This window comes from Seriola lalandi, unplaced genomic scaffold (assembly GCF_002814215.2).
Source record: "Seriola lalandi dorsalis isolate HSWRI2012SDOR001 ecotype SW California unplaced genomic scaffold, Sedor1 jcf7180002055009, whole genome shotgun sequence".
Lineage (NCBI taxonomy): Eukaryota > Metazoa > Chordata > Actinopteri > Carangiformes > Carangidae > Seriola > Seriola lalandi.
This window is the reverse complement of record NW_019525552.1, coordinates 195,058-208,129: the sequence shown is the minus strand read 5'-3', so window position 1 is coordinate 208,129 and position 13,072 is coordinate 195,058. Positions and strand designations below refer to the sequence as shown.

Here is a 13,072-nt window from a genome sequence, read left to right as displayed (position 1 = left end):
ACACACACACACACACACACACACACAAACACACACACACATGGCTGCTAATAAATCCTAACTTTAATGTGACTTCTGGAAAAGCAAAAAGGATTAAACTTGTTAAAACTCTCAGCTAACCTCTTTAATCCTCTTTGTTAGGAAAAGTTAATGATCACAGTCTTTCTCATGCACTCATACGTACACACACACTCACACACACACACACACACACACACACACTTCATCCTGTCCTTAATGCCTGGAGCCCTGTAGATCCTCCTGTGTGGGGAATGTGTCTAAGTCAACAGTCCCAGACTCCTGTTTCCATAACCGTTATATTTGTAGATAAGGTTGGAGGCTCAGCGAGGTCCGGCCCTGAACACACTGAACGCATTTCATTCATCCACAGTGTGAGACTAGAACCACTTTCCCACATGCAGTTTACCTGCTTAAGAAAAAGTCTCTAAATTAAGCTACAAATGCGCTAAGGCTACGTTCACACTACTACATATTAGTTTGAAAACACATCTGTTTTGTTATGTTTCCTCCTCACACAGACTTTCAGAAGCTCTGCTGGCCCCGTTTTATTTTGAAAACTCGGGTTGTTTTATTTTGAAAACTCTGGGGTTGTGTTGTTGTGTGGACGGACAGAAACTGAGACCTTTGGAAACGATGACGCAGGTGAATGGTCATGTATGTATTTTCAGGTGTGTTAGTCTGGAGAGAGATTGCTCTTGTTTTAAAATGAAAACATATTTGTGTGGGCGTAACACTTCCTGTAAACACCCCCTAATAGCAACAGCCAATGGGGAAACTCCATCACTCAGTCAGTCAGTCACAGACATACAGAGCTCCAGTACTTGAATTTAAATGTTTGTTTTATTGTCTGTGCATTGAAAGAACTTGGTCTCAGTTTTGTAAAAATAGATATTTAAAAGGAAATTGTTCAAATGTTTTGTTGTTATTTCATCGCAGGAAATGTTAAAAACTTGTTAATCTTCCTCCACATTTCCAGTGGTTTAGTTGAGTCCTCTGTTTCTTTCACAAGTCACATGTTTTCTCTCCATGTTCTGAGAGAATTCAGTGTCTTCCAACATTTGAACATGTTGTCATTGTCAAACCGGCCTGTGGCGGCTGGGACTTCATGAGTTCACTTGTTTTTGGTTGCAGATCGGTTTAGACTTCACGCCGTGGTGTGCTCCCACGCAGCAGGACAGAGACGACCAGGTGACCGTCTTCATCAAACAGCTGCACGTCGCCAAGGAGCTGGAGCTTCCTGTGTGAGTGCCATAGAAGAAGATAGAAGAAGATAGAATAGAGCCTAGCTGTGCACGCTGCAGTGATTGTTCAGCGTAGTTCTTTTCATACACCTGTTCAAAGGGTCTGTTTTTATTTTGTTAATATCAGCACAGCAGAATGGCTCCTTTTCATCTACAAGTTAAACTTTATAGATTTTCTTTCTCCAGGTTCAGATGTTTTATTAGTGTTTGTCAAAAGGACAGAAATATGTAGACGGATTCATTCATACACAACATAAACCCATGAAGCTGCAGCTGTACTGTAGCTTCTGTACAAGCCAAGCCGCCGGTCCCCAACCTGCGGGCCGACACATCATTTGCAAAACAGAACAATTTTGGTCAAAAGTTGTATTTATGAAACAAAAAATAAAAATGTTTTTAAATGATGATTTAAAAACGTATAAAATGGAAAAACTCCAAACATTTCCTTACATCCATTTTAATTTCTCTCATGTTTAGACCTATCACTGTGATGAGCCGGCTGAACCGCTGGTTAGAAACAGGAAGGAGTAAAAGGAGAGAGTCAAGATTATCTTTGAAATAAGACGAGCTCTGAGAAAGCATTGGGCCTCTGGTATTTGACCTCTGTGTGGTTACGCCGTCGGACGTGGCCCACAAACATTTTTTAAATTTTTAAGTGGGCCCTGAGCTAGAAAAGGTTAGGAACCACTGAGCTGAGCTAAAGCTGCAAGTGATGACTGTCCTGCTGCTGAACCACGAGCTTGGCTTGACTTCATCTGAACCCGGTTTGCATAGAGGCACGTGATCACAGAGGTTCAATACAAACACTCAGTGTCCAGCTGGCGTCCATGAGTAGGTCATGACTCCTGTCAAACAGAACATCACAGAGGAAAACATTTACATGTGAAAATCAGCCATTGGAATCAGTGAAAAACAGTTTTGGTCTTACTTCCTGTTTCACTGTTTTCTGCGCAGGAACGTCCACTCACGATCAGCTGCTAAGGTCACTATAGAGACCATGAGAGAACAAGGTGGGTGTCTCTCCTCTGTCTCAGCTACAGCACACACAGCTGCAGAACGAACAGCTGGCAGCTATGACTTCCTCTTTTCCCTCAGGTATCAGCCGTGCTCTGCTTCATAACTTTGCGGGGAAGCCCTCGGTCGCTCTGGAAGGCGTGAAGGCCGGTTACCTGTTCTCCTTCCCACCTGCTGTCTGCAGGAACCAACAGGTAAGTGTGACCTCACACTTCAGCAAGAAAACAAATGAACAAGAGTGTAAAGCCATTTTGAGAGAGTCTGATTATATAGTGATGTTCACCTCTCTGGGAAAACTCTGCGTGTTAATGTGTGTGTGTGTAATGAATGAATGAGTTGACTGGTTTTCATCATGAGGGTGTTTGGTCCCACATGATCCGCTCGTGCGACTGAAACAGCTTTGTGTGCACATTTTTGCTAAATCCATAAAACGTAAACTGAACTTTGGTCGATGTGCAGTCACATAAAATATACAGATGAAGAACAGTATGTTCCCACTGTCATGTGGTGCACTATGGGTAAAAAAACCCCCACACACCTGCTCATAGAATACACACTGGGAAGTGAAAGTAATGTATGGTAGCAGGAAAGTCAGAGCAATGGTGGTGGTAACCATAGTAACATCATAAGTTATAAGCTAGTGTCGTAATTCAGGGGCCAGATCCTGGATACTGATGCAGGAAACTATAATAACCTGTATTTATATTAAAAACCGTCGTCTCCTCCTGATGTTTCCCAGATTAATGAAGTAAAGAAAATAAGACGTAAAGCTCCACGATGAGCAGGAAGTCACATGGTAACATCAGTCAGTTATAATGAGGAAACCACAGTGACAGTTAATTGTAATGTGACCTCAGAGAGAAAAGCTGATCAAGCAGATCCCACTGGAGCACATCTGTCTGGAAACAGACTCTCCTGCACTGGGGCTCGACAAGCACGTGAGTCTCAAACTATTCAACTAAACACAAAGTGCAGCTCCTCTTCCTGTCTCTGTCCGTCACTTCCTGTCTCTGTCCGTCACTTCCTGTCTCTGTCCGTCACTTCCTGTCTCTGTCTGTCACTTCCTGTCTCAGCCCGTCACTTCCTGTCTCTGTCCGTCACTTCCTGTCTCTGACCGTCACTTCCTGTCTCTGTCCGTCACTTCCTGTCTCTGACCGTCACTTCCTGTCTCTGTCCCTCACTTCCTGTCTCTGTCCGTCACTTCCTGTCTCTGACCGTCACTTCCTGTCTCTGTCTGTCACTTCCTGTCTCTGTCCGTCACTCACTTCCTGTCTCTGTCCGTCACTTCCTGTCTCTGACTGTCACTTCCCCGTCACTTCCTGTCTCTGTCCGTCACTTCCCGTCTCTGTCCGTCACTTCCCGTCTCTGTCCCTCACTTCCTGTCTCTGGCCGTCACTTCCTGTCTCTGACCGTCACTTCCTGTCTCTGACTGTCACTTCCCGTCTCTGTCTGTCTCTCAGGTGAGGAATGAACCCGCTAACATCACTCTGTCCTGCCGGTTCATCGCTGACGTCAAAGGTCTGTCACCTCAAGCTGTTCAGATCATCACTGCACAGAACGCACACAGACTCTTCCCCAGGGCCGACACACACACACACACACACACACACACACACACTATCACACGCACACACACATTAACACACACACACACACACACACACATTTCTGAGGATGGTTTGAAGGTATTTAATGCATAAGTAGCAACAGGTTCAGACTAGATGGATGAAGTGTGAAGACATTAGAAGTCATTAAGATCCAATGTTGAGATACTTCATTCTGGACCAAAGTGACTGACTGACGTTTGGACTCATATTAAATAGATTTTTCAGAAACACAAACCAATCTTCAACACCTTCAACTCATGTGAATGAGCTCGTATTAACAGGTTTATTTTATTATGTCTTATTCTCGTTGCACAGTTTCATGATTCTGTTTGTGGAAATAATAAACTACTGAAAGTTGCGGTGTGTTCAGGTTCATGTTTGTCAGGCTGCAGCCGTCTACACCAGGTGAGATTCATCTGGAAGAGAAGAAAGGTGTGAGCTATATTCATATAATCAAAAATAATTTAAATATAGTAAATGACATCACTGCAGATTTTCAAGCTGATTGTACCACACTGGAGATGTGCACAGATGCTTCCTTTAGTTTCACACCTGTGTTGTAATTGCAGGGGATTCAGTTAAATGAATGGGCTGTTTTTAAAAGAAATATTTTCTGCTGCGTTCAAAGACACCTGGGAACTGGCGCTTAGCTTCCACACAACAACAGTGTGGCTGCAGGAAACAGCTAAATTCATCATTTCCATAAACATTCTTGTCCACAATAAGAAGTTTGTCTCAGTTCAGTTCTTACACAAGTGCACAATAACTGAAGGAAAGTTTTATCACTTAAAGGCACTAAAATATAAAAATGTTGATGAATAATGCATCATTATAATTATGATATACTGCTCTATTTTACCCCCTTCGTTCAGCCCCTCATGAATATGTATAATTATTAACTGTGTTAATATTGTTGATGTAAATTCACATGAAAGATTTCGTACAGCTCTCCTCGAAGTGCCGTCTCTCCGGGAGTTTGGCGGGAGGCGGCCGCTCGGTGCAGGCCGCCCGGCGCTGCTGCGGTGCGGCGGCGGTCAGAGCGGTGAGGAGGACCGGGCTGGTTCGCAGGTGTCTCCGGTAGTGTCGCCTCTCGGTCCTCTCCCAGGACTGCCGGGGGTGTCCCTCCACCCGACACCACGTCTCCCTCCGCAGGTTCAGCTCCAGGAGAGCCCGCTCCTCCGGTCCGGACATCGCGCTGGTTTTTGGTGCAGTCTGTTTTTTGTTTTTTTTGTTTCCGTTTATAAATTATCCAACGTGTAGTCAGTTTGTGATGCTGGCGTTTCCATGGCAACGGGAAACTTGAGGAAGTGCGCCTGTGTCAAAGATCGTCTATGTTATAAAGGATGTGTCACTCTATCTAGAAAGAAGCCACCAGAGCTTCTTCGAATTTGGCACAAACATGAATAAGGACCCGAGGATGAAATTATTAGAATTTGGTGCTCAAAGGTCAAAGGTCAAGGTCACTGTCACCTCACCAATCACGTTTTTGGCCATAACTCACAAATTCATACACTTACTATGACACAAAATAACTCAAATGTCTAATTACGCTAAAATGATGACGTGAAGACATTTTATATCCAAAAGGTCAAAGGTCAACTTCACTGTGACATCATAATGGTCTGTAAAAACAGTGTTGTGACCATATTTCCTGCAACTTTTATCTGATTGGTGGAGGCGTTCAACCATGAGGTGTTAATTCTAGTGTAAATACAGACTTTAGACTAAAGTGAGTAAAAAATATGCAACATCTCATATATAATGGCGCAAACTCAGATATTTTCAACACATTTATTTATTATAAGTACTTAAATAAGTCTGTGGACACTCTATTTTATTGTTCCTGTTTAATGAAAAACACTTCCTCCTGTGGAAAAAGTGTTTGTCATGTGACGATGATGATGATGATGATGATGTGCAACCTTCACTGGTCACCAGGCAAATTCTTTTTTTTTTTTCTTGTTGGTACCTGAAAACAGAGACAGAGTGAGACCTCACTTCTTCCTCCAGGCTGAGGCAGCAGGGTCAGAGGTGATCTGATCCTCTTGTGAACAACTCAGGGATTTTAAGAGACCTAACCATCGGAAACTAGTCTTGTTCCCTCTCATTGATCCTAGAAAAGTTTTATTTATTGAAGCCTCAGAAAAACAGGACCAGAGAAACTGAGTGATTATATCAAGTTTCAGTTCATATGATGCCATTAAAACTTTGTTGTAGTCTTTTACTGAGACTTTTATCTACCTCACATTTTTGTGTGTCGTGGAACAGACGTATATTTTAACAAGAGAAAATAAGATTTTACACACAAATCAATTCCAGGCTAAAGTTTGTGTAGAATACGTGTGAATCACCTGTGGGGTCAGACTGCTACCTGCACCTTGTACCTGCTGCAGCCGAGTCCCACTGGGTCAGAGGATGATTAGGATTAGAGCAGATAACGACCTGAGCATATGGACATCAGCGGCCGGAGAGGAGGCACAGGAGTTTATGTGTCATTTACACTCATTTATCAAATCATATATTTGATTATTTAACATAATAGATTATAGAAATGATAAATGTCATTTTTTAAAACTGAGATGAAACAAAGAAGTCTTGTAGTAATTCATTAATAAATGATGATGTGCTTTACTTTTTTTTTTTACTAGTTATAAATGCTAGTAACTCATTAGTAAGATTAATGAGTAGTAAGCATTGACTTGAGTGAACTTGCACTGTATGAAAACTGTTATAACTTGTTTATAATTGTTTATTTAGGATTTAACAACCGAATGAATGATTATGAATCCTTTATAAGGAAATGTAGTATTTAATATTATTATTATTATTATTATTATTATTGTTATATTAACTATAGGCTCACTGTAGAAGCTGTTGCATCATGGCTCCTCAGCTTCCACATGGTCACCGATTACATTCACAGCCTCAGTATAAGATACTACAGGCTCGTGCTGCTCTACTATTGGTTCATCAGCATCGGAAGGCCGCGTGTCAGCGTCGGCTGAACAAAAGACCCAGAGAGAGAGAGACATAGAGAGAGACAGAGAGAGAGAGAGAGAGAGAGGGCGTGCAGGCTCAGAGGGGCCGGAGAGGACGAGAGACAGGAAGCTTTAAGATGAGTAGCACGTGTTAAAGTGGGTAGTTTTAATGGTTATCTGGTGTCGGTCTGATTCATCTTCTGTGGAGCAGCGCGCGGTGGCCGCTGGTAACCGCACGAGGAACCCGCTCTGTTCTGCATTTCATCGTTTCCTGTCTCGCCCCTGGTTCTCATCTCAGCGGGAAAAAGAAGAGGAAGGTAAATAAAAAAAAAAAAAAAAAAAACAGACATCATGGTTGCCGGCGAGCTCGTGCAGGAGCATCTGCGCGCGGATACCGGCGCACCTGACGACATCACGGTCGGAAGGAAGACTTCCGAGCCGGAGGGCGCAGCCGAGCCGTACGCGGATGCGACATACGGAGCGGCGCCGACGCACGGGGCGGGGGAGGTAGACACCACCGACCCTGCGCTGGAGCAGGAGGTGGTGCCGCCGGATGAAAGAGAGGCGATGCTGCCTAACGGAGGAGGAGGCGGAGGAGGAGGGGAGGAGGAGGGGAAGAAGCTGGAGACCAGGCTGTACTGCCGGCGATTCGCGGTGCTGACCGTGTTCAGCCTGTACTCCCTGGTGAACGCCTTCCAGTGGATCCAGTACAGCATCATCACCAACGTGTTCACGCGCTACTACGGGGTGAGCAACGAGGACGTGAACTGGCTCTCCATCGTCTACATGGTGGCCTACGTGCCGCTCATCTTCCCGGCCACCTGGCTGCTGGACCGGAGGGGTCTGCGGCTCACGGCCCTGCTGGGCTCCGGCCTCAACTGCGCAGGCGCGCTGCTCAAGTGCGCCAGCGTGAGCCCCGAGCTGTTCGGAGTCACCGTCTCCGCGCAGGTCGTCTGCTCCGTGGCGCAGGTGTTCATCCTCGGCCTTCCGTCCCGCATCGCCTCGGTGTGGTTCGGACCCCGGGAGGTTTCCACCGCGTGCGCCACGGCAGTGCTCGGGAATCAGGTCAGCGTGTGCGCGTGCCACAGATAGGGGTAGACATGCACGAACATAATACACTCAATTAAAGAGACATGGAGAGAAAAACTATAAACAACAGAATACAACAACACACACAGAGGAAAGTTTAGAAAACGTGGCTTTATAAATGTCATTAATAATCAATGAACTGTGAATACACACTAACTCTATAGATTAGTGATAAACCAGACAACAACAACTTTTGGGTTGCCAGATAGTGAAAAATCCCCCTTTATCATGACACTTAGCTCATCTCTTTTCATTAGGAAGATCCCTCAAGTGGACTGTTTGCCCACTTGTACCTCCTAAGAAAGAAGTGCAGGACATCTGGACCAAAATCCAGCTGTTTATTAACTTATTTACTCCAGATGTGAAGTACAGTAGAATCCTTCATTAATTCAATACTAACGTTTATAACAGCAAACCTGATAGAGAAGATATTCCTTTATTAGTCCCACAGTGGGGAAATTAGCAGTGTTACAGCTGCAAAGTGACAGTAAAAAGAAAGAAACTGCAAAATGTATAATAGATATCATAACATATTAGACAGTGTGGAGCCCTAAGAACCTATTAAAGGTTTTAATGTACAATGTTAAAAGCAGTTTATAAATGGATGTTGGTCCAGGTGTCTTGCATCCATTTCACAGGAGACACGTGGTCAAACAGTCTCCTAATGAATAAAAGTGCTAGTTTGAAAGTGTTGGGCTGTAGGAGGATTATCCACAACCTGGCAACCCTTTATTAATGGCCAGTTGAAGGTCAAATGTGTCAAAACATTGTTGTGGTTGTTAGAACAATGAATGTTGTGGTGCTACAGAGACCCTGACCTACAGATCACATTAGCATAAGGAACATGTCCTCCAGTATCTGCCAAAATAATTGCAATATGATATTTTTATAACTGATCTCTAAAGCATTAGTACAGTGTCTTCCTTATTATATAAAGTATAAATCGTTAATAAAGCCATTAATTACAGCTTATAAACCCTTGAGAAATGGTGCCTCAGTGGTACTGAAAGTAAAGAACCACACTTTCAACACAATGAAATATAACAGACCAGAAATGCTTCATCTTTGAGTAATCGACAAGGATGTAGTCACCAAACACCCAATTTAAATCTGTTATATGATAAAACAGTGTAACAAGAACAATAACAGTGTTATAACACAATATTATTCTCCCTCTCTCTCTCTCTGTGTCTATGTCTCTCGTCCACAGCTGGGAACAGCCATAGGCTTCCTGTTGCCTCCGGTTTTAGTTCCCAACACGCCTGAAGACGACGATCTGACAGGTCACAACATCAGCATCATGTTCTACGGCACCGCCGCCGTCTCAACTGTGCTCTTCATCCTCACCGTCATAGGTACAAACCAGAGTCTCTCACACACACACACACACACACACACACACACACACACACACACACTCAAACACGGCCTTTGCATCATGGGCCTGTGTGCTGCTGCCATCTGCTCCAGTTGCCTTGGGATTTGTGGTTCAGTAACTTCAAAGTCATGTGAGGTGACCTACCTCCATGAGAAAAGAGGTGTGTGTGTGTGTGTGTGTGTGTGTGTGTGTGTGTGTGTGTGTGTCTGCAATGTAGGGCAGACTTGAAACCACATCTGTATACAGTGATAAAATATTGATTTAATTTAAATCAGGTTTTATAAAAAAGTGTTTAAGAGTTTCTGTGAGTTAGTAATTTTCGATTGGAGTTCCTCAGGGAGCCATCCTGGGTCCCCACAGACTTTCAAATTAAAGCCTTATTCAGAAAATCACTGTTCTCTTATAATTTTATATTTTTTTATTTTTACAGTTAATAAGCCTTGTTAATGAACCCAGACTTTACCCTGTGTGTTTACTACAGTCATAAAGGACCGGCCCCCCCTCCCTCCCAGTCAGGCCCAGGCCGTCCTCCCAGACACTCCTCCTGAGGATTACTCCTACAAACAGTCCATCATCAACCTGATGAAGAACAAAGCCTTCGTCCTGCTGCTCATCAGCTACGGTAAGAACGAACACAAGCTGCAACGTTTATGGGAACGTTTTACTTTTGTTCATTTATTTATTTACTTTAAGCGCTCAGAGCAAATCTCATCTCACTGAAAACAATCAGAAGATGACAAGAGAGGAGATGACAGGTTTCCCAGAAAGGTCCTTGAAGAGACATAAAACCAAGAGATGTGCCTTTTAAATTTTCTGTCTGGGGACAAATAAAGTTTATTGAATTGACATGACAAAGGGAGAACAGTGGTTCACTAAGGAATCCTGGTTTGTGTGTGATTAAGATCATTACCACCATTACTTTCTCCTCTAATACTGTGACACCTACAGCAACAACTACATCCACTACCGATGCTACCACTGTTAGCATTACCCCAGCTGCCCTCACTACCATTACTAATACTGCAGCTGTTTCTACTACTATTAACATTACAACTGTGTATATACCTTCAGTATATGTTGTATTTCTTACTGTACAATTACTGCTGCTTGTATTAATAAAAACACAGAGAAAAAGCACAGATAGTTCATGTTTATGCTGGACTGCAACAGCCTTGGACCTATAATCTCGAATGCCACTGATCATATCTCCACCACCGGTCAGCCTCAGTCTACCGAGCCGCTCTGGTTTCCCAGCTGCTCAGGAACTGCAGGGAAGAGGAGGAGCACTTCCAATACACTGAGCCTCGCCTCCACTACAGCAAATAAACTACTATGATTCCATGTGTCATTATTATGAAAGGAGGCAGAGGAATAAATAAATATGAGACAGAGAGAGCAAGAGAGAGAAGATTCATCGGTAACGAGGCTTCGTACTAACGACTATCACCAACTCTACATGTCAAACAGAGGGAGTCAGACATAAAGACCTGCCTCTAATAAAAGTCTGTGACGTTCTGCAGTTGAAGTAAATAAAGACTAAACTTATGGAGGCTGTGAACTCACAGCTCAGTCTTTGTCTTTACTTCATGTGTTGTTTTTGTCAAACAACGTCACAGTTGTAAAATCAGGATTTGACCAGAGGTCCAGACAGAGACTCGATTTAGACCTGGTCTTGTTCAAAGAATGCCGTGTGTTCTTGTAAACCTACTGCTCCTCACCACTGTTTTTATAACTGTACTTAAACATCCTTATATGTGCTGACTGGCACCTAAGTTTTAAAATGTGGACATAACCATGTGTGTTGTGTTTAAAGACCCAGGCTCGTTAATCCTAACGAGAAACCTTTGTAGAAATCAGGATTTCTGAGGTTTACTGCTTCTACCATGACCATCTCCCAGCACATGTTGTTTCACATGACTCCACCATGTGTGACACACAGACACACACACACACACACACACACACACACACACACACACACACACATTCACAACTCGCCTTGTGTTAATGATCCGTCACACTGTCGAGCTGACTCTCCTTTCCTCATTCTGTCGTTTTCTCCTGTGTTTGACAGACTGAAGGAAGAGGAAGCGGCCATTTTTAATGTCACACACACATTTGACTCAATGACTGACTGTGTGTGTGTGCGTGTGTGTGTGTGTGTGTGTGTGTGTGTGTGTGTGTGTGTGTGTGTGTGAGAGTTAGCAGCCAGTGCCATGTAAAATTAGATTTGAAAACATCAGAACCAAACCCAGACGTATTCACTGGGCACAAACTCAATTGAGATTTAATGTTTGTGTCTGCAGGAATAATGACCGGATCCTTCTACTCTGTCTCAACACTCCTCAACCAGATGATCATCGCCTGCTACGAGGTAAAGTGAAAGACAATAAACCCGTTCATCTTCATCTTCCTTCTCCCTTCTCGCTGTACTTTCAGTTTGTTTTTTCACTTTAAACCAAAAACCATTTACAGGCTTATTCATTTATTTATTTATCTTCTAACATCACCTTGGTATAGATCTCATGCTTGCCTAATATTACACTCCTCTTGGCTTTTATTTTGACGTTTTTACACTTCACCTCCTCTTCCTGTCTGTCCACCGACCTGCGGTCTCTGCCAAATGAGAAATAAAAGAAAATGAATTTGCAAAAACCAAAATTGGAAGGTTTTTGGTTTAGAGTTAAAAATCAAATAAAGTCAGGTGAATTTAGTTTTTGGTTTCAAACAAAAATAATGATAAAAAGAATCAAACCAAAACCCAAAAATGTTTTTCTTCCGTTCAGTTTTAAGACAAAAAACAGATGTACCTTTTTTTCTTTTTAAATACAAATGAATTACAGATTATCTGATGACACCCAGATTCACATGAGGAGAGGTTCTAGGGATGATGATGATGATGATGATGATGATGGTCACTTTGGTCCAGAGAGAAAATCTTGACGTCCACTTAATGGATGAAATAAAACTTGGTGCAGACATTCGTGTCTCGAGAGGCTGGATCCTGACTCAGCTGATCTTTGTTTTCACCCTCATCTATCATCACATCACAACACGACTGCAGATACAGAGCAGGTCAAACAACATGAGAATAATGGAGCTTCACCTCAAACTCTCTGTGATGTTCAGGTGTGTCTGTAAATGTGCCGCTCACATTCACAGGAAGAACAAAGAGAACAGAGGAAGCTCTGATGGCTTGGATGAGACATGAGTTCATTGTTCATTAGCTGCTTTCACGCATGCCTGCTGCCCACCATAACACACACACACACACACACACACACACACACACAATGAGAGATACTCGTCCTCACATGAACTGTTTTTGTCTCTTAGTTGAAATGTCAGACTAACAACTTAAAGAACACGAGCCCTGCAGTCAGCTGTTTGTCCTCTCCTCCTCCTCCTCCTCTTCTTCTTCTTCTTCCTCTTCTTCTTCCTCCTCTTCCTCCTCAGAACCAGGAGTTGAACGCTGGGAGAATTGGTTTGACCCTGGTTGTTGCTGGGATGGTGGGATCCATCCTCTGTGGCCTGTGGCTGGACCACACGAAGACGTACAAGTAGGCGACACAAACACACACACCTGTTAAACTCCGTCTTTTCTTCTTCTGTGTTTTATTTGAAGTGTTGATCCATCAGAAGATATAAAAACCATCTCAGTGTAGTTTTACATCTCCTCTCTCAGGCTTCTCTCTGCAGCTCTAGTAACAACAGGTCTGTGAGCCAATCAGAAGAGAGGAGGCT

The 13,072-nt window shown here is 43.3% G+C and overlaps 3 protein-coding genes across 3 annotated transcripts in view; 2 read left to right on the top strand and 1 right to left on the bottom strand.

Moving 5' to 3' along the window:
• The window catches only part of tatdn3 (TatD DNase domain containing 3), a 10,351-nt gene extending 6,110 nt beyond the window's left edge, over positions 1-4,241 (top strand). The window contains exons 6-10 of the mRNA XM_087171573.1: positions 1,153-1,262; positions 2,217-2,272; positions 2,358-2,470; positions 3,134-3,214; positions 3,737-4,241. Of these exons, the coding sequence (XP_087027699.1) occupies positions 1,153-1,262; positions 2,217-2,272; positions 2,358-2,470; positions 3,134-3,214; positions 3,737-3,976 (600 nt within the window). The 3' untranslated portion in view covers positions 3,977-4,241. The remainder of the gene's footprint in view (positions 1-1,152; positions 1,263-2,216; positions 2,273-2,357; positions 2,471-3,133; positions 3,215-3,736) is intronic.
• spata45 (spermatogenesis associated 45) lies at positions 4,208-5,263 on the bottom strand. Its single transcript, XM_023397514.2, has 2 exons — positions 4,828-5,263; positions 4,208-4,299 (listed from the first exon to the last, which is right to left on the bottom strand). Exons 1-2 carry the CDS (start codon positions 5,072-5,074, stop codon positions 4,280-4,282), a joined length of 267 nt encoding a protein of 88 aa, XP_023253282.1. The 5' UTR covers positions 5,075-5,263; the 3' UTR covers positions 4,208-4,279.
• Positions 5,264-6,686: 1,423 nt separating this feature from the next.
• flvcr1 (FLVCR choline and heme transporter 1) overlaps positions 6,687-13,072 on the top strand; it is a 13,592-nt gene continuing 7,206 nt past the window's right edge. Inside the window, exons 1-5 of the mRNA XM_023397495.2 lie at positions 6,687-7,926; positions 9,161-9,305; positions 9,810-9,950; positions 11,635-11,702; positions 12,785-12,888. Of these exons, the coding sequence (XP_023253263.1) occupies positions 7,213-7,926; positions 9,161-9,305; positions 9,810-9,950; positions 11,635-11,702; positions 12,785-12,888 (1,172 nt within the window). The 5' untranslated portion in view covers positions 6,687-7,212. The remainder of the gene's footprint in view (positions 7,927-9,160; positions 9,306-9,809; positions 9,951-11,634; positions 11,703-12,784; positions 12,889-13,072) is intronic.

Excerpts from the sequence above, each read along its gene's own strand:
- spata45 (XM_023397514.2), bottom strand. The coding sequence starts at position 5,074 with ATGTCCGGACCGGAGGAGCGGGCTCTCCTGGAGCTGAACCTGCGGAGG. Across the intron at positions 4,300-4,827 it reads ACGGCACTTCGAGGAGAGCT|ATGAATCTCACCTGGTGTAG; the intron begins GTACGAAATCTT and ends CTTCTCTTCCAG.